The 24,626-nt window shown below is 37.6% G+C and overlaps 2 protein-coding genes across 13 annotated transcripts; one reads left to right on the top strand and one right to left on the bottom strand.

Moving 5' to 3' along the window:
* Positions 1 to 189: 189 nt before the first annotated feature.
* On the bottom strand, positions 190 to 9,669 carry spata2 (spermatogenesis associated 2). 10 transcript variants are annotated; one of them, XR_012398384.1, is made up of 4 exons: positions 9,536 to 9,669; positions 4,251 to 5,115; positions 552 to 2,523; positions 190 to 387 (listed from the first exon to the last, which is right to left on the bottom strand). XR_012398384.1 is itself a non-coding variant. In XM_073938673.1 (3 exons), exon 3 carries the CDS (start codon positions 2,545 to 2,547, stop codon positions 1,204 to 1,206), a length of 1,344 nt encoding a protein of 447 aa, XP_073794774.1. In that variant the 5' UTR covers positions 2,548 to 3,115; positions 3,297 to 5,115; positions 9,536 to 9,669; the 3' UTR covers positions 190 to 1,203.
* Positions 9,670 to 11,180: 1,511 nt separating this feature from the next.
* On the top strand, positions 11,181 to 21,515 carry rnf114 (ring finger protein 114). Of its 3 annotated transcripts, none has more exons than XR_012398287.1 (7): positions 11,638 to 11,808; positions 13,809 to 13,959; positions 15,593 to 15,699; positions 16,058 to 16,172; positions 18,025 to 18,132; positions 19,245 to 19,796; positions 20,373 to 21,515. XR_012398287.1 is itself a non-coding variant. In NM_001001828.4 (6 exons), the coding sequence occupies exons 1-6, from the start codon at positions 11,690 to 11,692 to the stop codon at positions 19,308 to 19,310; spliced, it is 666 nt and encodes a 221-aa protein (NP_001001828.2). In that variant the 5' UTR covers positions 11,181 to 11,689; the 3' UTR covers positions 19,311 to 19,353. The 3 variants fall into 3 exon arrangements, 1 of the variants encoding a protein (NP_001001828.2); XR_012398288.1 differs by having other exon boundaries at positions 19,245 to 19,816; positions 20,391 to 21,515; NM_001001828.4 differs by lacking the exon at positions 20,373 to 21,515 and having other exon boundaries at positions 11,181 to 11,808; positions 19,245 to 19,353.
* The last annotated feature ends 3,111 nt before the right edge of the window (positions 21,516 to 24,626 follow it).

Here is a 24,626-nt window from a genome sequence, read left to right as displayed (position 1 = left end):
AATAATTCAATAAATAAGTGGTAATAACATTTGGTACTGTAAAACCTTTTTCTTAATGGGAGCATTATGAACGATTACGAATGGCGCTTAATACTGTATCGCTATTTTTGCATTGCAGCAACTAGAATCTGGATTCTAAAATAAAATATGACCCACACAATCCTCATAACATTCACCCTGTAGTAAAACTTTAGTTTGTCATGGTATGTGTACACACCATAAATTTATTGTACAATGAATTAACAAAAATAACTTTCTAATGACAGTACACAAAATATTAAATTATTCTCCAATTCAAATCATAACAGGTTACAAAGATGTAAAGGAAAACTGGACAGATTAAAAAAAAAACATACTGACATAATCAAACAGCAGAGGTGCCCAACCCTGTTCCTGGAGATCTGCCTTGCTGCAGAGTTCAGCTAGAAGCTTGATCAAAAGCACATGGCTTTAATTACCAAGTGCTCCTTCTAATACTTAGTTGGTTAAAGTTGTGTTTGATCAGTTGGAGCTAAACTCGGAGGTGGATTTTCAGGAACAAGGTTGCGCACCCCTGTCATACAGTGTGTGCATGAACCTTGCCAAGGGGAGTTTCATGAGTCAAGAGCGCCCCCTCCTGGTTTTACTTTCAACAGCAGCATTTTGAACAGCATAGACTGACTTCTTAGGGGTAAACCCACAAGGCATTTCTTGTCGGAGGACTCAATATAGTGACATGACAGCAACTAGAAGTTCTGATACAAATTCACTACTGAAACCCCATTTAACTGGGAAACCCCTCCCCCCACTATGAGACCAATAGTCTTATATAGAGCTATAGCTTCACAATTCAAAATATATACTATTTATGTCCAGTGTAAGGTTATTATTATCATAATTTTTTTCCTTTTGTTCAAGTTTGAGAAGTTCCAACTTTTTCGTTTCAATTCCAGGGTGAAGTCTCTGCTACGCGCTGCATGTTTTTTTTTTTTTTTTATCCGAGTTAACAAACACTGATACTGAGATGGATCTCTCCAGTCATACAGTTATAAACAGTCAACTGAGGGACAGGAAATGCACTGCAAGATCACATGACCAAAACCAAACAATAGCCAACGGAGAAAGGAAGCAGGACAACTTAAATAAAACAGAAATCAAGGGTGGGAAAAAAAAGCAGAGAAAAAAAAAAGCAATAGAGGTGTAGTGCACAACTGTGTTTCTGGTCTATCGATATACGAGGTGAGATATGGTGCTGGATTTGAAATTGAGTTGATGATTGGGCACAAAGTTATGATGGGGATTTTTGCGAGTGCACAAATCACTGGCGTAGAGGCTCATGCAGGTGTCACATGAAACCTTGGAGCAGTTCACACAGGTGTGAGAGGCACCTGGCTTGTTGCAGAAGCCACAGCGGGAGCCGCCCACACTCAGCCGCTCACCCCCACTGCTGCTGCTGCCACTGCTGACCAAGCTGCCCACCGGACTGGGGCCCGAACCCACAGGTTTACTGGGAAACAGCTTGGAGCTCATCACAGCTTTGTCCAGCAACAGCGAATGGGACTGAGCGTGGGGAAGTGGGTGAGGATGAGGGTGGGTGTGCGAGTGGGCACTGGAGTAGACAGACAATTTTTCCTTGATGGGCATGTAGCCATCCAGAGGGCGGGAGGTTTTAGTGTAATCCTGGAAGCCGCAACAAGGTGCTGGGTCCACCGCATGACAAGAGGAGCACAAGATCATGTCGCACCTTTGGCAAGAGGAAAGCGAAGGGCAGCCCATGCCACAGCCCTGGCACTTCATCATGTGTCCTTTCAAAACCCAACTGTCTCGAGGCTCCCGGCTCGGTGGCCTAGAGGGTGTCTGGTGGCCACCCAACCCCCGCTCGGTGTACAGGTCCACCTCGTCCAGGGAGGACAAGTGGTAAGAGTATGGCTCTGACGGGGGCGACTGAATTGGGAAGAAGTCAGCCACTGGACTGTAAGAAGGTGGCGCTGCCACTGGATAGAGCGAGGGGCTAGGTCGGATGATTTCGTCCTTCATGTCTTCATCTGTGTCAACAAACAACGGCTCCTTGCGCAGACTGAGTGAGGCCTTCAGCACTGGCTTGCTGGCCTGGTGCCAGTGTCCTGCGCTGTCCGTTACATCCACTGACTTGGATGGGCGACCGCTTCGCCTTAGGTGGGCACGATCAATATCTAGCGGTCGCACAGACAGGCGGGACAAATCTCCAGTGAGGCTGTCTCGTCTACGAAGGGCATCTGCACACCCCGCTGCATCTTCTCTGGTGTTTCTTCTCAACTCCACAGCCTCCAGCTCTGATGCAAAGCCACGAGACATGGAAACCACCTCGCCCAACAGACGGCACTCTGCCTGAGCCAGAAGCAGTTCAAAAGCAAGCTGCCGAAGGTGAGAAGCTCCACCTGGATGGTCCCTAACATTGTACTGCAATTCCTGTTCTCTTGAATAGCCCATGGAACGCAGTAGAGATCGCAGGTCGGAGTCGCATAACACAGACTGCAACTGGTACACGTATGGCCCTGTGAAGGTCTGCAAGTGTGAAAGACAAGTCATTAACAATGTAAATGATGTTAAAGAGATATAAAAATAAAACTTTACTATTTACTCTCACTCAAGTGATTCCCTTTCTACTGTTAAACACTAAAGATATTTTAAAGAAAGCTGAAAACCTATATTCATTTCCATAGTAGTTTTGCAGGCGTCTTCCAAATATATTCTTTAGTGTTTAACAGAAGAAAGAAACTCAAACAGTAAAGTAAGTAAATGATGACGAATGTTCTGTTTTGGACAAACTATCCTTAAGTATCCTTATAAGTAGATAAAAACATGACATTATGCTAACAAAATCCAAATAATTTTATACATATTTTGGACTATGGGGGCTGCCATTATTTTCAATGGTGTCAATCTGTTTCTATTGTCAATGCAGACATCCCAAGTCTCCCGGAAGTTGCGGGAGTATCCCTGAAATGCATAGACACTCCTGAATGCCCGCAAATGAATGATAATCTCCCGGAAATCGAGTGTCTCCTGCCCGGTCCTAAATACGTTACACACCCCTCTCTCCACCGCATCCCTAGTAGCTCTTCAGGTACGTCTCGCACAGCTCAACCTCACCGTTCTTAAGGTTATGTCTCGCGCAACTCACCCCCACCGTTCTTAAGGTTACGTCTCGCGCAACTCACCCCAACCGTTCTTAAGGTTACGTCTCGCGCAACTCACCCCCACCGTTCTTAAGGTTACGTTTCGCGCAACTCACCCCCACCGTTCTTAAGGTTACGTCTCGCGCAACTCACCCCCACCGTTCTTAAGGTTACGTCTCGCGCAACTCACCCCCACCGTTCTTAAGGTTACGTCTCGCGCAACTCACCCCCACCGTTCTTAAGGCACGTCTCGCGCTACTCACCCCCACCGTTCTTAAGGTACGTCTCGCGCAACTCACCTCCACCGTTCTTAAGATACGTCACGCGCAACTCACCCCCACCGTTCTTAAGGTACGTCACGCGCAACTCACCCCCACCATTCTTAAGGTACGTCTCGCGCAACTCACCCCCACCGTTCTTAAGATACGTCACGCGCAACTCACCCCCACCGTTCTTAAGGTACGTCACGCGCAACTCACCCCCACCATTCTTAAGGTACGTCGCACGCAACTCACCCCCACCGTTCTTAAGGTACGTCTCGCGCAACTCACCCCCACCATTCTTAAGGTACGTTGCACGCAGCTCACCCCCACCGCTCTTCAGGTATGTCGCGTCGCGCGTGCAACTCCCACCGCTTTTTGGGTACGCGCGCGCACACAAGTTTTACCAACTTAGGATGTTTGTCGATACAAAACAACTAAATAATAAAAAATAATGATTTGATGCTATATTGTGCAGCTTTTGCTTGTAATTTTGAGTTAAGCTCCAACTTGCCTCATCACACCTGCCTGGAATTGTGCCTATGAAGATCTTGATTAGCTTGTTTAGGTGTGTTTAATTAGGATTGGAGATACATATGCAAGACCCTGGCCCTCCAGGATGGAGTGTGGTGACCCCTGCTTTAAGCAATTATTTAACCCCAATAGAATGTGCTTAATAAATAACCACACAAAATGTTCATTCCCACTGCAACTATAACCTTAACTTCCCACACAGCTGTTTCTGTCCAATGATAGTTCACCCAAAAATAAACATCTTTCCTTGTGTGCTCAGTGGATATCAAGATGTTCATAATTAGAATTTTTAGACCTAATAATTAACGTGCTGACTCACCTTTATGCAACGGTACTCCTTCTTCCATGGAAAAAGCAGCAAATTGGTGCAGATGGTTTCCAGCGTTGCAAAGGCTGTTCCCACTGTCCGCAAGCTTGTGCCTCTCTGAGTCCTCAGGGAGTTCTCAACAACATCATAGAAGCGAAGCATGCGAAATCGCTGCCCTGGATCAGCCTGGTATGAGCCTAGCAATGCTGTTGCAGTAGAAATCAGTGCCTCCTCAGTCTTAGCTCCTTGTCTATCTCCTCCTCCTTCAGCGGCTCCCTCCTCGAGCCGATTCTCCAGAGACGCCACATACCTGCGGAACAGATCCTCTCGCAACTTGGCATCCATTGGTGGCAGTGGGCTGCGTAGCTTGCAACCTCTTATTCCACAATCCAGGTGTTTCTTTAAAAAGGACCCCTTGCCATCTCAAGACCTCTCTCCCACTAGACACCAGAAGATCTGGGGCAATGGTGCAGTGTGGCAGTGAAAATCAGCAAGCTGAGATCGTCCTCCAAAGAGAGACATATATATTTATTTATGTTACAATGCCATATCAGCAGCATTGGCTAAATTCATGCCAACATTGGACCTCCAAAGAGACATATGGAATAATGAATGTGTTCTTCCAAGGTGTGCTTGATTTAATTTGGGCGTACACCTTGCCCAGGCCTCTCTCCCATTGTAAGGGGCATATTTGGGTGCCTCATCAGCCAAAACACATCAGAAGGAGCAACATGGCATATGAGTGGGATTGAGCAGAGGATGAATGGAGACTTGCTTTTTTTTGAGCACTCACTGCCAGGCTTTCCCCGCTGCAATAGGTTAAAGGTCACGGGACTGGAGTGCACTTAAAAAACACCATGTCCAATGATGCCAGCTGCTGCAACGACAGAAGAAAAAAAATGGTTTGTATAACACCAGTCAGGCTGCAATGCAATCGGTGATATTTCCCAGAGCTAGTTCATAATGCAGACACACAGAAACACCAGTACCGACTATGAGAATGAAAATGACACATTTGCGATGTAGTCTCTATTTCAAGCAGGCTTAGATGGACGTGGAATGTGTAAATATGGGTCAGACTGAATAAAACATTAGTATGAGAAGTTAACTACTGCTAGTAGATGCCAACAACACTGCTTAAATGATTATTATTTTTTGTTGATAGCCATTAAAGGGATAGTTGAAGGATAGTTTGTACACTTTTATCTTCTGTTAAACACAAGATATTATGAAGAATGTTAGAATAAAACAGCCATTGACATTTAGGAGTCACCTACTACTTGTGTACAGTGGGTACGGGAAGTATTCAGAACCCTTAAATGTTTCACTTTTTTTTTTATATGCAGCTATTTGCTAAAATCATTCACTTTTCTCCTCATTCATGTGCACACAGCACCCTTTATTGACAGAAAAACACAGAATTGTTGAAATTTTTGCAGATTTATTCAAAAAGAACTGAAACATACAGGGAAGTAAGCAATTTCGGTCAAAGCCATAATCAATTGCTGTTTTTTATCCCAATATTCTTGAGTATATCTTCCTGTGTGTTCAACGGGGAAAAAAAGAAGAAAAAAAAGAGAATTTTTCATTTTTGGCGATAAGTGAAGTTTTTTCATAAACTAATTTCGAGAGGATCACGTGCTTATGATTTATCACGGCCGGTCTCGCATTTGCTAATCACTATCTTCCAATCATATGAGCCCTAAGCTACTATAAATAGCAACAGTTTTCAGTTCACTTTATCTTCGTTTGGAAGAAACCCCCCTCCTCCCCTACTCTCCTCCTTTACCTCTGATTGGGCGGCACGGCGGCCCAGTGGTTAGCACTGTGAGCCCCACAGCAAGAGCACTGCCGGCCCTGGTTCCACAGGACCGGTGGGTGTTTCTGTGAGGAGTTTGTATGTTCTCCCCGTGTCCGCGTGGGTTTTCCCCGGGTTCTCCGGTTTCCTCCCACCATCCAAAGACATTCAACATACATAACAACCAAGCTTTGTCTAATCTCTTGTGTTCCCTTAGCTACTGCAGAAGGGGAGTTCTGAGATCCACCGAGCTCAGGCTCCCCTCTTGCTCTGCCAACGGGAGGAAGCCCTGGGCTCGAGGAGCCCTTGAGCTCGGGGCTCTCTCCCAGGACAGCATGCCAAACAAGCTTTTATATATCATCAGCTAAGTGTGAACTCTTGAAATTCCCTTTATGTATACCGTGTGACCAACAACATACATTTTATACAAAGATTATAAGAAGCGCATATTATAAGATTATAAGACGCTGTGGCTAATTGCCAGTGACAAATGAAGAAATTTACTGTCTTTATACTACCTTTAGAGCAAATGTTTAGTTTCAGGACATGATTGTTAGAAACGAAGGGTTAGAGACTGGCTTTATCAACCAATCAGCATGTACTGTTAAGGAAATCAACTCAAAAATAGAAAGGTGCTTTGACTTCAAGTGCGGCTGAATATAAACAACTGGCAAGATTTGTTGCTTGCAGTCGGAGAAGAGACATTGGCCGCAGACATTGATTCTGCTTTCCATAGTGATGGTCACGCAATATCTAATTAAAGATAAAGTAGGTTAGATTTAGGGTTAACCATTAACACAATTAATAATACCATTATTACCGATACCATTAATTCACGTTACGATACTATACCAGCTGAAGTATTATTGCAATATTGTAATTCATAACTCAAATCTATGAAATAAAGAAATTTGTCAGAAATACTATATTTTATATGTTATAATAGGCTTACTTGAATTCATAATTGCCTTATTGTTGAAAAAAAGTATTTGTGCATCACTTCACGTATTTTGTAGATAACTGACTTACGAACAAAATACATTAAAATAAAGATACAAATTATACCAATGAATTCGTTACAAAAAGAGCATTTTTCCAACAATAGTTGGCAATATGAAGTGGTCAAAAATTGTTTCAATGTTACCCGTGTTTCTTTTGGGTTTTTCATCTATTGTTTTTTGTTTAATCAGGTATTTAAAATGTCACTTTGTGGGTGGTTCTTTTTAAGAGATTGTTGCTGTTGTTATAGCTACTAAATCATATTAACAGGAAACAGAACTGAATTGATTCAGATGTGCGTTCGAACTTAAGTGTTAGAAAACGTCCAATAGGCTACCATAAAAGGCGTGAATTCTACAGTTTTGCAACCCTAAAGGGCTCCACAGACTGAATGGTCTATTGTTGCATCAACATGTAAGCATTTTAGTGACCTTTTTTTTTTTTTTTTTTTTTAATTGATTCCTTCAGGCTTGTTTGAAACAGGTAAGTGTGTTGAAGCAGGGTTGAGTTTGACACCACTGATTCAACACCAATAAAATCACTATTTTTTATTCATCCATTTTCTTTTCGGCTTAGTCCCTTTATCAATCTGGGGTCGCCACAGCAGAATGAACCGCCAACTTATCCAGCATATGTTTTACGCAGCAGATCCCCTTCTAGCTGCAACCCATCACTGGGAAAAACTATATTTTTAATAAAGGAAAAAAATACAACATTATGCTTACAGGAATGTTGTACTGTAATAAAATATGAATAAGTAAGAAACAGCATTAATGTGTCAGAACAAACACAAAACGTGATCGCTGTCATCTGTGAATTAGCTGTACTGTCATTAGACCTGGTACAGCCGCTCTGGAGAAACTGCACAGAATGAGCCAGCTGGCTGCTTCAAATCACCCTTGTGTTACTATGACAAGCGGTAAAGTCATGTGGTAAAGTCATCTCAAGTGATAAAAAATTCCAATTGGCTTCTTCAAGTTAAACACTGATTGGTCTCTGACCACAACTCCATCAAAATGATGACTTGTTTACCTCGCTACTTTGAGGTACATTGGCTTTATGTTTGCACATTCATACAGTGACAACTTGTGATACGGTGCCTATATTGCTTAACACACTACTTTGAATATTCAATCTGAAATCGCATGCAAGAATGACTTCAAAACAACATTAGCACTATTTAATTGACTGTGAACAATGTTGTACATTGATAGGCACTGGCTGCTTATATGATTTCCCTATTTAGAATTAGCAAAAAGTACTTTGGTATGGTGAAAGTGCAAATTTAAACCAACTGTATCCCAATGGCAACAAGTGGGTCATGTAGAGGAGCTCAGCATTGGGGTTGGTGTCGGTTTTATATTCGCACATTCAGACGTTCACCTTCGCAATATAATTCTGAAAAGTATTATTTGCAAATTCTAAATGAGAAAATCATTATAGCAGCTAATGACTATTAAAGTACAACATTGTTCACATTCAATTAAATGTTATTAATATTAAGTGTCAGTGTTGTTTTGAAGTCATACTTCCATGCAAATTCAGACAGATTATTCTAGATAGCGTGGTAAACAAGATAGGGATCGTGCCACGAGCTATCATTTTGTGCAGTGTACAGTATTGACCTTTTAAAATTCTGCTTCACTATTTTATTAAACACCAAAGTCTGTAGGATCGAATATAAAACCAACTGTGCCTCAGTGAGCTTTTCCAGGGCGCACCATATTTTAATAAACAAGCAACATTTTATGAACTGTCGGTGTCAATTTTGTGATTGACTGGAATTCAGGAGTTTCCGCATTCCTCAGAGGACACACATTACCATGTAAATCAGCCTATAGAATACATATAATATGGAACACCGCGGCTTTAAACTGCTCTAGCAGTGAATATGGCATGAGACACTTTATTCTTCATTGGTTATGCTTCCAATTCAAAACCAATAGCGTAAATTAGCATTTAACTTTTATAAAAACTGATGATGCTTGTCATTTCAAGCAGCTGAAGTGATAGATATTATAATATCAGGCCTGTCAATTTCATCATCATTCACCATCATCATCATCATCATCATGATGACCATGACATCTGACAGAACATGGCGAAGGGAATAAAACAGAATACACACAAATAAATGAGGATTTTTCAGAGAACACGCTCACGTATTAAAGACGGATTATTTTTGTCGGCATTTGATTGCTAGTGACATAAACAGTGACGTGTGTTAGCCACAAAGCTAATATGACATTCTCCTTGATTTACAGTGAGTAAATCTGTCAACGTGTCAGTCAACCCAACCTGAGGTATTTTCTGGTGTTTTTAAAGGTTTAAACATAAACGAATACTAAACTATCTGCTCTAACTCGTTTGTAGCCCATCTATCACAGATATCAGATGCAGCTAGCACACCACTGCTAACATTAGCGCAGTTGCAGGGGCCTGGAAATCCACACACCATACATATTAAACACACACCATCGCACGGCGTCTCATTAATTACCTCTGTAAGATCAAGACTTGCGTGTAAGAACACCCGTTCGGTGTCATGTAGCGCAGGGCAGCACCATTACCAAGCCGCCCTCCTCCCCATCATCCAGCGCTCCTTACCTTCATGTTCCGCTGGAAATCCCCACCGCCGCACTGCGCATGCGCCACACTACCTCCCATGCGCGCTCCCGAGGCCGCAAGCTGCAGTCAGGACTAGCGCTGGGATTCGGATTCATTCAGCGAGTCGGTTCGGCCACATATTTTGATTCAATGGAGTCATTTAACAGCAAAAAGCAAATATATCCAGATAAATACAGACTTAACTAAAACATAAAAGAAAATAAATTAACTAAAAATCTATTTAAATATTCAAGAATGAATAAAAACACGTAACCTCAATATAAAAACTTTTACAATATCAGCAGCTATAGGTAAGACATTATTTACAATAGACAGCAAGTTTTCTATTCAATTAGCTTCAACTCCTTTGCAACTATCATCGTATTTTGACATTTCTTGCTATCAATACACTGTAGCGAGTATATTTAAAAATTAAAATCTATAATGAATACCTTTAAGATTTAGTATTATTCCTTCTACGGATATGAAATTTACCAAATAAAATCAAAATATTCATTATAAATTCCACAGATAGTTTGTTTCAGTCAAAATAAATTAGCACATGATGTTAAATTCCATCTAAAACCCGATACATACAGAGATAAGTCATCCCAAAACTTCTTTTAATGCTGACATTCAAAAGACTCTGAATGATCTAAACAGAATGAACAATTTTCATCAATTTGCATGAATTTAGATAATGTATTAATACTAACATAAATGTTCAAATCAATCATTCTAAAAAATATCCTCTAGGCTTTAAGGCTCTGTTTAAAAAAATACCTTTGATTGTACATGCTTTACTAAAAAAAATCTAAATAGTGTACACAGGATCAGTTCTATGAATTCTATTTTAAATGTGAATTGTTCCATTGTTTATGAATGTCTGGATTTTTATATTTCTACCAACAAATTTTTTGAGAATAATATTAAATAATACACAACATGTGAAATAATAATTTTTTAAGTAAAAATTGCAACATATAACTAAGAATTGCATTTTTAAGATTATTCTCAATTGTGAAATTGTATGTTAAATGCTAATATTTTGATCTACGTTTCTAACAAGACAAATGCAAGAATTGCGAGGTCAGATGTTGTTTTTAGATTTTACAGGCATTTATTTACTATTCTGGGATAAAAAAAAAGCTATGTAAAAGTTAATTAAGATTTGCGAGATATATAACTGTCACATATAAGTATATTTTATTTTCTATTTGAATGTTTATTTATTTTAATGAATCGAAGTATACTTTTTAGATTACTTTTCTAAAACGTCGCCCGTATTCAAGTTTCACTCCTAAAAATGTTCTACTTTCATTAATTCTGGTAATAAATGAAAGCAATTATTCTAATTTGCTTTGGAAAGACTTCCCCCTTTGTGTAATGTAATTATATATATATATATATATATATATATATATATATATATATATATATATATATATATATATATATATATTAAATATAAATATATATGTAATTAAATATATAGTTTAGGGTAGGCTTAGAAACTTTTTTGACATTTGTAAATCATATACTATTTTCTTTTAATTTATGATGATGTAAATATCCTTATGCATTTCTTTTAAAACATTTTTATTTAAAGTTTTCATTTTTTTTTTCTTTATACTGTGACTAGATTTTGCATTGCCCATCAATAATAAAAAAAGTAACGTCAAAAAAACTTCTACGTTCTTATTTTACAGTCTGATTCAACCTCCAATCGAGTCATTTTCACATTCATTCATTCGGTCGGTCATTTAAAAGAGCCGGTTCAAATGACTCGTTTATGCATCGGAGAGCACTAGCGAGATCTCGCTTATAACTACGCACGTAAAAGACAACACAGCCACAACAGATGTAGCCTACTATATGTTGCATTTATTTGTTAGCAAACGGCTATTTTTATTTGTCGTACGTCTAATAAGAGCTGTAATGTTGTTTCTCGTTCATGTGCATCAGGAGATCAGCTGAGTTGTTGCTCCTCCCCTCACAAAAGTGAATCTCACTGGAGTTCAAGAACACGGAACACAGCGCAGCAGAAATGGCCATGCTCAAAATAGACCCGCAAACCGACGTAAACGATGCTGAAGACGACGACTTCGTGTGTCCCGTGTGTTTGGAGATATTCGTCCGGCCCATGACCACGCAGTGCGGACATACGTGAGTATTCTGGAGAGCTCATGTCTGCTAGCAGCAACTTCTCGGTTGACATGTTGAGTAGTTTAATGTTAATCCCCTCATCACCTCAAAGCGATTCACAACCTTCGTGACCTCCGCCTTAATCTTAATGTGATTGTGTTGGACACTGTTCAGTAAGTGCTGTTGTTGTGCGATTTTTTTTATAAGACAGAAACTGGTTACTTTCAGTTTTGCTTCTTGTGTACAAAACTTTGCAGTGTGGGATTGTGGGAGTTGTAGTGTACACGTAATTAGAACCGGAAAACAACACCCAGCGCCTGTCTTGTCAGATCAGATGTGGCCTTTCAATTACAAGCATTCCTGGCAAACATCAGTTAAAAGTGCAAAATAATAGCATTTACAGAGTATTTGTATTTGGTTAAGGTGCTGTAGGCAGTGTAGGGAAGGCGGTTTTTAAAATGTATTTCACTTTAGATTAATAACGTGTATTTTTAAAAAAGTTAAGTTACTCAATCTGTTTGGAATATTAATTATTAATAGAGCAGTAAAGAAAAGTGGAATCCACAAAACATTAGACATTTTTAATTCATTTTTATTTATATATCAGTTACTCAAAAAGGCAATATAATGATTTTTAATGAACAATTGAGGTAAATTGTACTTATTTAGTATTAGTATTAGCTGCTGAAGCACAGTGATAATTGAAAATGTATACTTTAGTTTGTGTAAAAGTTTACACCCCCTGCTCTTAATGTGAATGTGCTGAGTGTCAGGAAACATTTTCACTTTCGGTAAATGTTTTGCTTGAGTTCGTCAGTAAACATGGGCATCACAATCACACAGTCACTGTTGTAGGGCTGTAAAAATATAAAGAAGACGCAGTAAACTGAAGAATTTGCAGGAGCTGAAGGCCTTTTCTAAACTACAGCAGCTGGTTGAACTCTTCAGGACAATCAAATGACTCATTAAAAACCATCACAAACATTCATACAGTTGATTCAGGGGTGTGTAAACATTTCAACAGGATAGATTTAGTCAGTTATTATTTTGTCTTATATGTAAATATCTAGCTCATGTGGAGTAGTACCAGTGGTGTAGCGGACGGGCCAGCAGGGCACGCTCCGCGGGGGGGCCCCGCGTGATTAAGGGCCCCGCCTTGTTGCGATTTTTAATAATTGAAAATCCGGCAACCACAATAATCAAACCCCTGGGAACAACTGTGGTCGGAACCAAAGTTCCCAGGTCTGTGTTCTCTCAACTCCTCTCAAACGGTGGACTACTTCATTCTGATTGCTTGCCGCCGAACCACATCATAGCATATTACCATAAAGTTGACTTGATTTCAAGTCCTCCTCGATGCCCACACCGGAGAAGACTCGACGCGCTGCTCCTCGCCACCGGTTCTCATTGAAATTGAAGGACTTCCGGCTACTTTGACGCTCTCGCTGCTTGTTTGTGAAGGCTACCCCGCGTCGTCGCTCCACCCCGCCCCCCTTTCCCGCTCCTTAGTTTGTGATGGCTCCTCAGTTTGTGAAGGCTTCCCCGCGTTGTCTTTCCACCCCGCCCCCCTTTCCCGCTCCTCAATTTATGATCGCTTCCTCGCGTCGTTGCTCCACGACTCTCCGTGTCCCCTCAGTTTGTGATTTCCCCCCCATCAGTGGGCCCCATTAGTGATCCCTGCAGGGGGGCCCCCACATTTTGCGCTATGCCACTGAGTAGTACTCAAAACTAGCATTCACTATGATCCATCCTATTTTGTTGAAATTATTAAAATTATTGTATTCTGCAAGGCAGGGTGTGTAAATAGTACTCATAGTACTCTTCGTTATAGTAGTAGTACTAGTCATCGTCATCGTTATGGTAGTAGTAGTAGTGGTGGTGGTGGTGAATGATGCATAAGCTGGGGACACTTCAGCAATGTCCAGTTCATATATTCTGATGAGTGATTTTTTTTGTTTAATTATTTTTTGTTTTCAACTGAAAGCACTCAATTGCAGTGTTTTTCTCTCTCTTCCGCTCAGGTTCTGTAACGACTGCCTTCAGGAGTGTCTGCGGCCCCAAAGCCCAGTGTGTGCCGTCTGCAGGACTGATCTGCGCAAGTGGGCTAAAGATGACCATTTACAAGACCTTATGAAGAGATCAATCGGAAAGTGCAAAGGCTGTAAAAATGAGGTCAGTCAAGTTTACATGGACACCAATAATCTAATTATTTTTCTTAATCTGAATAAGATCTGAATATGATTAAGGTGTTTACATGAGTGGCTTTTTGAATGTTCCTTTCATGTTCCGCTTTTACATGTTATAGCACATAATTAAATTAACGTCATTACGTCAGCAACAGCAGTTTGTGTCTGTCATGGCACCATATGTTGGGCTCATGATCCAGTTCATTTCTCATACTATAGGCTCTATTTTAATGATCTAGGCACAAAGTCTATATCGCAGGGCGCAAAAGCATTTAAGGGCATGTCCAAATCCACTTTTGCTATGGATTCGGCTAATAGCTCCTCCAACCAACGAAGCTGTGGATTGTGAGCCACAACCTGCAAGTATTTTTATTTGTTAAAATTGATCAACTACAGGCACAGTTTCTAGCGTTAATGGTATGTTTTAGCACGGACTTAAACAATGATGTAAACAATGAAAAATGCTGTTTGGCACTGCTAACAATTTAGCTACAAATGAATATTTATCAGTCAAACTGCTGTAAACAGCCTCAAACATCATCAGCGTTGCAGTGTCTCTCTATGCATGTCTCTCCATCCGTGTCTCTCTATGCGTGCATCTCTATGCTGCTGCTTTCCTTGTGTTCTGCAGCTCATTTGACATATTCACAAAAGATATGTAAATGTTTCATATGATATTACTTACACATGCTTATTCCGAATATATGTGAAAGACACTTGTCAGATTTTATTTTAGAGAGCAGGCGTGAGCTGTGTAACACTACTAAAAGCTGCTCTGACTGGACGGTTTACACAGCGCAAAAGCATGCGCTTGTAGGGGAGTGATATGGAGCCAATCCACGAATCATAGCACATTATGTTAGCAAACCAATCAGACCCTCTTGAGGGTAGGCCTTTCAGAGGAACTAGGACATATGACAGTTAATGTATTTTCTTGTTAGCTGAGTAGCTGTGTATAATCAAAGTAAGATACATGAAAAATTAACAGATTTTATACAAATCAAGCATGAGCACACATTACTTTGCATCTTATAAACACAACCAAGCCTTAAAAATGCACTGTGGAGTCGGCGCAATAGCCTAGTGGTTAGTTTGTCGAGATATGGTGCTATAGTACTTCAGGGAGTCCCGAGTTCGAATCCCGGCTCGAGGACATTTCCCGTCCAAGCCCCTCCCTCTCCCACTTCGCTTCCTGTCTGAAATACTGTCCTATCCATTTAATAAAGGCAAAAAGGCCAAAAATAAATGTTTTTGAAAAATGCACTAAAAAATGCACTTTTTAAAAAAGTGGACCACCCCTTTGGAAAAACAAAATGAATCTTTACCAAAGTGCTTCACAAACATGGCAAAAATAATAAAAAATTTGAGAGACAGGACAAAATATGCCACAATACAATTTCAAAACAAGCTTAAAATAAATAAATAAATAAAAAATAAATAAAAAACCTGTATAGTCCTAAAAAAACAACAACAAAAAAAACACTCTAATTTATATCAATACGCCAAAGAGAAGAGGTAGGTTTTGACTGATTTTTTAAAAACACTTAATGTAGATGAAGCTCTAATTTATAAAGGTAATGTATAATTTTACTAAGGTAATTTATATTTCATTTTGGCAGGTTCTTATTTCTGACATGAGAAGCCACACAGGAAATTGCTTCAAATATCAAAACTACATCCAGGAGGGTATGAAGTCCATTTCAAAAGACCAGCCCTCCATTGTCAGGTAGTATCCCAACTCTATCTCTAAAGTGCTCTGTATAATAGATTATTGTGTGTTGATAGAGTATTGTCTGCTTTTAATGTTTTTTTAAAAATGTTTGTTTGACAAGCATGTAATCGAGTTATTATTATTGATATTAATTTAGATATTTTAAATAGTTTTTTGTGCAATTTCAAGTCTTTTCAAACTTCCAATTTCTGTCTCAAAGTATCTGTAAATCTCACAACAATTCTTACTTTAAATTACAGCATAGTCCACTTAAAGGCTTATCAGAGCCATGAGCTTATATTCATCCATTTATTTAATTATGATTGAATGAGTCAGAAATGCCTCTAATTAAAAAATCTCTTGTTTCCTTCAGTTCAGTGCCGAACCGCTCCACGTTCACCTGCCCCTACTGTAAGAAGCAGAACTTTGACCAGGACGGGTTGGTTGAGCACTGCACCTCAAAACATTCTCGTGAAGCCCAGCCCGTGGTGAGACTCATGCGCATTTAATCTAATATATCTCTCACACACAATATATAAATACAGCTGAAGTCAGAATAATTAGCCCTCCTATGTATTTTTCCCCCTCAATCTCTGTTTAACGGAGAGCCATTCAACACATTTTAACTGATTTCTTTCATCTTTGCCATGATGACAGTACATAATGTTTTACTAGATATTTTACTGGATATTCAAGACACTTCTATACAGCTTAAAGTGACATTTAAAGGCTTAACTGGGTTAATTAGGCAAGTCATTGCCTACACAGTGGTTTAATTTTAAAAAATTAAAAACTGCTTTTATTCTAGCTGAAATAAAACAAATAAGACTTTCTCCAGAAGAAAAAATATTATCAGACATACTGTGAAAATTTCCTTGCTCTTTTAAACATCATTTGGGAAAAATTGAAAATAATTTTGACTATGTATTTATATATATATATAATTATCATCATTATTATTATTGTTACTGTTTTTATTTATTTTATATCAACCTGTAACATTCCAGTCCAGTTAAATGTTTGCTATTGCCTTGATTCTGTGTTGTTGCTAGAAGGTATACATCTGCGGACAGATGTAAACGAGAATTATTTACTTAATCTATTAAAATACCTAATAATTGTATTTTATTAACATCTACTCCTACCCCAACTCTAAACCTACCCCTCACGGTAATGTAAAAACTGTATTTATAATGAGAAATTTTTATTTAATTACCCATGAATTGTTTTTTTTTTAACATTTACCCCCATCATAACCCTAAATCTACCCCTCACAGTAATGTAAAAACAGTAATTATAATGAGAATGGTTTATATTAGTCATTAAATTACCCATTAATTGTATTTTATTAATGTCTACCCCTACCCCAATGGTAAAAACAGTAATTAATAATTTATTTATTAACATCTACCCCAACCTCAAACCTTCCCCTCACATTAATGTAAAAACGGTAACTGTTGTTGTACAGTAATTGTATTGCTGTAATAATATAAATAATAATTGTTAACTACCGGCCACAGCTTTATCCCTTTTAGACTTTAACCTGATTCTCCCCCAGCATGCATTTCCTTGACAAGAAAGAAGTGTCACTTAAGACTCCTTCTTGCCAAGATAAAACAATTTCTTTAAACACTATGACATCTTTAATGCTGTTTAAAACCTCTTGACACCCTTAACAACAGAAAGAGTTCAGTTTTGATATTTCCAGTAGGAAATAACTTGATTTATTTGAGTTATTTTATTTGTCAGCTTGTTTATTTTGATGTAAACCGGTAAAACTGGTTATTACATTGAACTGATTTTTTAAAGTTAGCAGCCTATTGCCCTGCAAGTCATTTTCATTTTTACTTTACCTTAATACACAAGTTAATTACTCAAAACTAAAATTAAAAAAGCACAAATAAATAAATGTATAAATAAATAAATGCATTAATTAATTTATTAATTACAAAATCAAACCATATATCCCTTCATCCATGCAAAACTAATTAAAAGGAGTAATAATAATATAGATAGATAGATAGATAGATAGATAGATAGATAGATAGATAGATAGATAGATAGATAGATAGATAGATAGATAGATAGATAGATAGATAGATAGATAGATAGATAGATAGATAGATAGATAGATAGACACAATGTCACAATAAAATTCATTTATTTTCAAAGAGTTGTATAGAGGTTTTTAGCAATTCTTTATTTTTATGTATATTCTAAATAAATAAATAAATATATTAATACATAATCATTAATTATATTTGCTTATTTTTGGTACAAATCACAATTTATAATGTTTATAATTTCATATTTAAAGCAATTTGTGACTCACTTCTCCAGGTGTGTCCGATATGTGCCTCAATGCCGTGGGGTGATCCCAATTACAAGAGTGCAGACTTCTTTCAACACCTCAGAATACGACATGCTTTTTCATACGATACGTTTGTGGTAAGTGGCTTCAAATGTTCTGCATTTTTTTAGCTTTAAAATGTCGTACTTCTGAAACAGTTTTTCACATTTATATTTCTTTAGCATCACTCTTCCTCTTTGCTGTTTCAATTTTGTTTTACATGGATTGCTGTTGTAAATAAACCTTGCATATTACACTCCAAATATATATATATATATATATATATATATATATATATATATATATATATATATATATATATATATATATATATATATATATATATATATATATATATTTGGCCTAACATGACATGTATATATATTTGGCCCACATGCAACAAACCAGATCTTTGGCCCACAAAATAATATAATAAAATATCACAAAAAAAGTCTAATAATAAGTTGGAGACCAATGAAATTTGTCTTCTGGGGGTAAAAGAGCCTTTTTGGGGACCATAAGCCTGCTTGAGCACACTGCTAGCAGAATGTAAGATAGATTTCACTTTTTAACATATTTAAATTAAAATATCTTTATTTTAAAAATATGCATGATGTGCATGAATATGTGAAGAAGCATATTTGATTGAGAAAACACACATTTTGTTATTTATAAACTAAAATGGTAGTTTTTCCATTTGTTGCTTTAGGGCAATTGGGCCACTTTTGTAAAAACATTTACATCCTATGGTTGGAAATGTGCAGAAATTTATAGTTATCACAATTTTACACATATACTATTTTATGTATACTATTACTCACAGGAAATGGATGTTCAAGCATTTTATTGGGGTAAAGAACAAGATTGGGCAGTTTGGCTCATTCCTTCTGCCAGTGAACAAAAGAACAAACTTTGCAAACTGTGCTTTGCATGCTTTTAGACAGTGAGTCGGATCACTGAATTTCTGCTACCTAAAGGCCCAACTTTAGCAACATTGTCCCAAAATGTTCCTAAATTGTAAAAACAAATCAATAAAAATGCATTAGAGACATCCAGTAAAGGTGTATGTTATAATGTGAAATCATTTGTCTTTTTTTTTCATGTGTGTTTTTCTATTTTGGCTCTTTTCTGGGTCCAGCAATGAAATGTTGGCATGCTTTGGAATTACCCGAGACTTAAACAAAATATGTCCATATGTGTGTACTTTTAGGATTACACCACAGATGAGCAAGCCATGATCCAGGAAGCCTTACAGCGCTCTCTGGTGGAAAACTGACGTGAGGGACACACACACACTTGTACAACACCAACCAAAAAAACAACAATGTTCATGCTTAATAAAAAAATAATTCATTAATAACTAAACATAGAAGGGGATTCAGGGCTATTCTGATACGTTCTTCTGCACACACTAAATCTGCAATGCCAAAGTTGCAGTTGGTGTAATTTTGGTGATTTGCCTGTTTAAATTCATTCTTAAATACCATATTTAACTCATTTCCATTCTTAGCTGTCAAAATATAGAAGTAAGTTAAGACAATCTACAAGTAGTTGAAACTATTAAACTGATTGATCGTTTTATGGGATAGTTTGTTTAGCAAATTGGCAGATTTTGTGGTACTATCTAACAGAAAAGCCTGAAATCAATTAGTTCTTTCCTTTTCTGGATGATCGTGTGTACTGTTTAGGAAACCTTCTCTTTAAAGGCATAGTTCACCCAAAATAAACACAATTCCTCACCCTTTATGAGTTTCTTACTTCTGTTAAACATTGTTAAATACGGTGGCCGAGAGAGCTTAACGCGCTGCACTTTAAGAAAGCACATGCAATTACACAAAACACCAGCTAATAAAGAAACGATCTTCATCAATTTGACAGCGCACGTGTTGCAAATTGAACACAAACAACTGAAGAAACGTGCTGCAAATCGGTCACAACACTTGCAAATATGCACATAACACAACGGAAATGTTTCAAGAGGACTCAAAAACATGACGGACCCTGCTGAGAGTGTTTTTTTTTTTATTTATGTCGTGTAATCAGTATATTAAAATAAACTAAAAACAACTCACCTTTCAAAGACCACCAATCACTTCACTGAGCAACGGCATAATAACACATCCATATCTCAGCAGGGTCTGTCATGGTTTTGGGTCTCCTAGAAACATATCCATTGGGTTACATGCATATTTGCAAGTGTGACCAATTTGCAGCGCATTTCTTCAGTTGTTTGTGTTCAATTTGCAACACGATTGCTGATAAATTGATGAAGATCGTTTCTTTTTTTTCTGGTGTTTTGTGTAATTGCATGTGCTTATTTAAATTGCAGCCCGTTAAGCTCTCTCGGCCACTGTAGTTAAAGATATTGGCACCCATTGACATCCATGGTATATATATTTTTCCTACGATGCAAGTCATTGGTTTCAGAATATCTTTGGTGTCAACAAAAGAAAGAAACTCAAAGGTTTATAACCACACAAAGGAGGATAAGTTATTTAAAATGTTTGGGTGAACTAGCAATTTATAAAAGGTCAGATTGATTCTCAATTGTTTTTGATTCAGAGATTGTGTCAGATTGTTCAAGGGTAACTTGGAGACATTGAAATTGTCCATGTTAGTTTAGCCCTTGTAGGAGGTGTTTGTTCAAATCAATAGGGGGCACTATTGCACCATTAATCAATCATGGTGTTTGTGGTCTGTGTGCATCTGTAGTGTAGAGAACTTATCAAGTGGTCTGAACTGTACTGCTCTTAAAGGGAAAGTTCATCACCCAAAAATCATTTACTCACTCTACTTGTTTCAATACTTTAGGAGCTTCTTTAATCTGTTGAACACAAAATAAGATATTTTGAAGAATGTTTTAAGCCTGTAACCGTATTTGTTTTTCAGTAAGGAAGTCAGTTGTTGTAATGTATTAAACAGAATAAAAATGTATTATTCTGTGAGACATTTGAGGCAGAGTAAAGAGATTTTTGGGTTCATCACCCACAGTTTACAGCCTTGATTAATTCCAAACCTAAATGCATTTCTTTATCAAGCAAAAACACAGAAGATGTGATTATCTCAAACAATGTTTTCCTGGAAAAGTCAGATTATTTCTGAAAATATTATCTTATTTTTCACTATTGAAGGTTTGGAATGACACAAGGGTGGGTGAATGATGTCGTTTTATTTTTGGATGTACTCTTCAGGCTCTTAATAAGTATATGTTTTGATCTGGTTGATGGTTTTATAGTCTACACACTGCAGATGCACTGTACATAACAGCTTTATTTTTCTCTCCTGTAATAACTTCAGTAGTTTGCCATCCTGATTGAACTTAAGTGTAATTTTGCTGTTAGATCTTAGACCTGTCGGATTCTCACACGTGAAAATACATCATATCCTCTCGGTGCATGTTTCATTAGTGCATAACAGTAGGTTTCTTGGGAGAATTGCTTATGTGTAGTTAATAAACCTTTTCTGAAGCCTTTAAATTAAACTGTGTTATCTTTTCTCTGTCTTTTGATTGTGTTACCGGAAGCACACACACACATTGCTTTTCCCCCGTGTAGTTGTGTTGCAGCTCCATACGCTTTAACTCCATTACTGTTGTTCATTTCCTGTCCCGCAGCGAATGTCAGCTCTCATGTCTGAAGGTGCTAAATCCTGATAAATTAAAGCTCTTTAATTATTTAAACACTGGACCCTGAAATCACTGTGAGTGATTTATCCCGGTGCGTTAGACATGTTGGGCCAGAAACAACACCCACCTCTCTGATGGATGACTGAATGGAGGGGGAGAAAAAAGCTACACGCTTTAACACTCACACACGCCATTTCCCAGAAACATTTTTCACTTATGTTTTTAAAGAGATGCCCGGCAGAAAAGCTGCCTGCCATTCCTAAAAATGAAGGTGGCAGGATTTCACAGGCTTCAATTTTGGCCTTTTTACAAGATGTAGAATAAGGCCCAATCCCAATTCTACCCCAAAGCCCTTACCCCAACCCCTCGTTTTGTGCGTGCCCGTGAAGGGGTAGTGGTGTCCCAATTCTCTTTAGCTTGAAGGCGTAGGGCTAAGGGCAAGGGGTATACACCCCTTCAAACAAAGACTTTTCAGGATCATACTTGAAACCAAGGAATAAGAAAATTTCCCAGAATTCGCCAGCCACAGCTGCACCCAGAAGTAAGGAGATCCACAAATTAGTATTTTTTGTCATTATTACGAATTTTTACAAGCCAACACATGTTTCAATATATTCATAACCGCGTTCATGTTTTACCGCCATGCTTTAAAAAAAAACAACAACGCTAAAATAAAAACCGCTATCAGCTTTTTACAGTGTCTGCTATAATGTTAATGCTGTTTTTTTGTGTTTAGATTGATGAGCATATCCACTGTGTTAAATGCACAGTATTACGATCTTATTGCCACATTATGATAACATAATATATGCCATTCGTGATTTTTATGTAAATACCAAAAAAAGATCACAACTGGAATCACAAGAATTGAGATTGGGCCTAAGTCATTCATGTCTCCAGAACTGCAGTTGCAGGTTAAAAATACACATCAGATCAATTGAAAAAGTATATAAGCTGTTTGTAACAGGCTCACTTGAGTCACGTGCTATGACTCTTCATGTATAAATAAATAACTAAATGCCATATTAATAAATGTGCACAAACTTAATCCGTCTTTAAAACCATGTCATAGCATTAACCAAATAATTATCACTTCAATAAACTTATAAAAATAAACAGTCATTTTTCAATTCATTTTCCTTTGGCTTAGTCTCTATTTCAGAGGTCACCACAGTGGAATGAACACTGTTGCTAACTATTTTCAACGAAAAGGCACTAATTTTCTTTTTTTTGGTCTTTTTTTTATTAACTCAATGCCACAAGAACGAAAGCTATTACATTTAACATATTTCTGAAAAAGACAAAAACAAATATATATATATATATATATATATATATATATATATATATATATATATATATATATATATATATATATATATATTACATTGAGCCCACTTTTTCTTATGTATATGGTATTTTCCTAACAACATAATCAGATTAAAAATATATTGTCCTTTACAGTTCAAGTTCTGATTATCAGAATAAAACAGTACATCAAATAAACCAATTTCTATCCTATACTCAATTTTTTTTTTATTAATAAACAATTCCAAATCTTTACAAAATATTCTTGAGTTAATACAATGAAAAAAAGATGCAAAATTGTTTCTTTTTCTTGACCACAAAATCCAAACATATATGAAATATTGAGTTTAAATCTATCCAAAACAAGTTTAGCAGGATAAATTCTATAAAGTATTTTGTACGACACTTCTTTGATCTTGCTATTTAAGCAAAACTTATTTTTCAACTTCCAAGCTTTACTCCAAGAAATATTAGCAAATAATGAAAGCCAAAAATGTCTTGCTGTAGGTAGAGCCAACGAACGGAGAGCATTCTTTATAACCTTATTCTTACATTGTTGTTTTAATACATCAATATTTTCAATCGTGTTTTTAAAAGCAAGACCACACCCTTTGGAATTGCATCCAAAACAATGGCGAATTCTCTTGGTTTAACTGGTAATGAAAAACTTTTAAGATATTCAGTATAAGATAACAAATATCCCAGAGGGTTAATTAACTGCCTCACTAACATAATACCATTATTGAACCAATTCTGATAAAATAAAATGAAAAGGCACTAAGCTCTGCCCGAAAAGTCGCTAGATTATGTCATACGTTAATTTGCATATTACTGACGTCATCGCGTTCTACCATTTCTGTTTGTTTAACAGCCTATGGTGAATAAAGGGGTATTTATATACAATTTAACTAAATTTATTGCTGTTTGAACACTGTATATCATTATAGATGTGTTGTGAATTTGCAGTAATCTCTTAGACGTAATAAACACTGATGCGGCGGGGCAGTAGGTAGTGCTGTCGCCTCACAGCAAGAAGGTCACTGGTTTGAGCCTCGGCTGAGTCAGTTGGCGTTTCTGTGAGGAGTTTAAGCTAGGCTTTCTAGAAGCATTCTTGCAGGTGTGTTGAGGCCCATAAAGCATTCTCATAGGCAGAGCTGTGATAAAAGCTAAACGCTATTGGCTATTGTTTTAAAGGGCACCCATTTTAACCATTTTACAAGAAGATAAGCCTTTGGTGTCTCCAGAATGTGTGTAAGGTTTCAGCCATCAAATAATTTATGATAGCCTCCAGAATATGCTTATTATGGTGTCTGAGTACATTGTAGTTGTTTTTGTAGCCTGTGTAGCCAATGTGACGTCGCAGTGGGCCTCAAAATCAATGGGATTTGGGTCTAAGTCAGGAAATTTTCAAAACGGGACTTGTTGGGTTTTTATTACTCCAATGTGGACAGTGGACACACTTTACATACACACAGTTCTGTCCAAACAGCTTACAAAAAGTAGATTTTCATCATAGGTACTAGGGATGTAACAATATTGTAAATACCGTCATACCGCAATAGTAATTTTTTTCAATATTACCGTAGGCGCATGACTCAATAAAACTATATTTCTGAGAAAAGTTTGCTCAGGCGAATGAAGCGAACGGGAGGTAGCGTG

This window comes from Danio rerio, chromosome 23 (assembly GCF_049306965.1).
Source record: "Danio rerio strain Tuebingen ecotype United States chromosome 23, GRCz12tu, whole genome shotgun sequence".
Classification (NCBI taxonomy): domain Eukaryota; kingdom Metazoa; phylum Chordata; class Actinopteri; order Cypriniformes; family Danionidae; genus Danio; species Danio rerio.
The sequence above is the reverse complement of the archived record's forward strand: the minus strand, read 5'-3'. Positions and strand labels throughout refer to the sequence as shown.

Excerpts from the sequence above, each read along its gene's own strand:
- rnf114 (NM_001001828.4), top strand. The coding sequence starts at position 11,690 with ATGGCCATGCTCAAAATAGACCCGCAAACCGACGTAAACGATGCTGAA. Across the intron at positions 11,809-13,808 it reads ACCACGCAGTGCGGACATAC|GTTCTGTAACGACTGCCTTC; the intron begins GTGAGTATTCTG and ends TCTTCCGCTCAG. Across the intron at positions 15,700-16,057 it reads GACCAGCCCTCCATTGTCAG|TTCAGTGCCGAACCGCTCCA; the intron begins GTAGTATCCCAA and ends TGTTTCCTTCAG.
- spata2 (XM_005161909.6), bottom strand. The coding sequence starts at position 4,583 with ATGGATGCCAAGTTGCGAGAGGATCTGTTCCGCAGGTATGTGGCGTCT. Across the intron at positions 2,524-4,250 it reads AGGAGTACCGTTGCATAAAG|ACCTTCACAGGGCCATACGT; the intron begins GTGAGTCAGCAC and ends TCACACTTGCAG.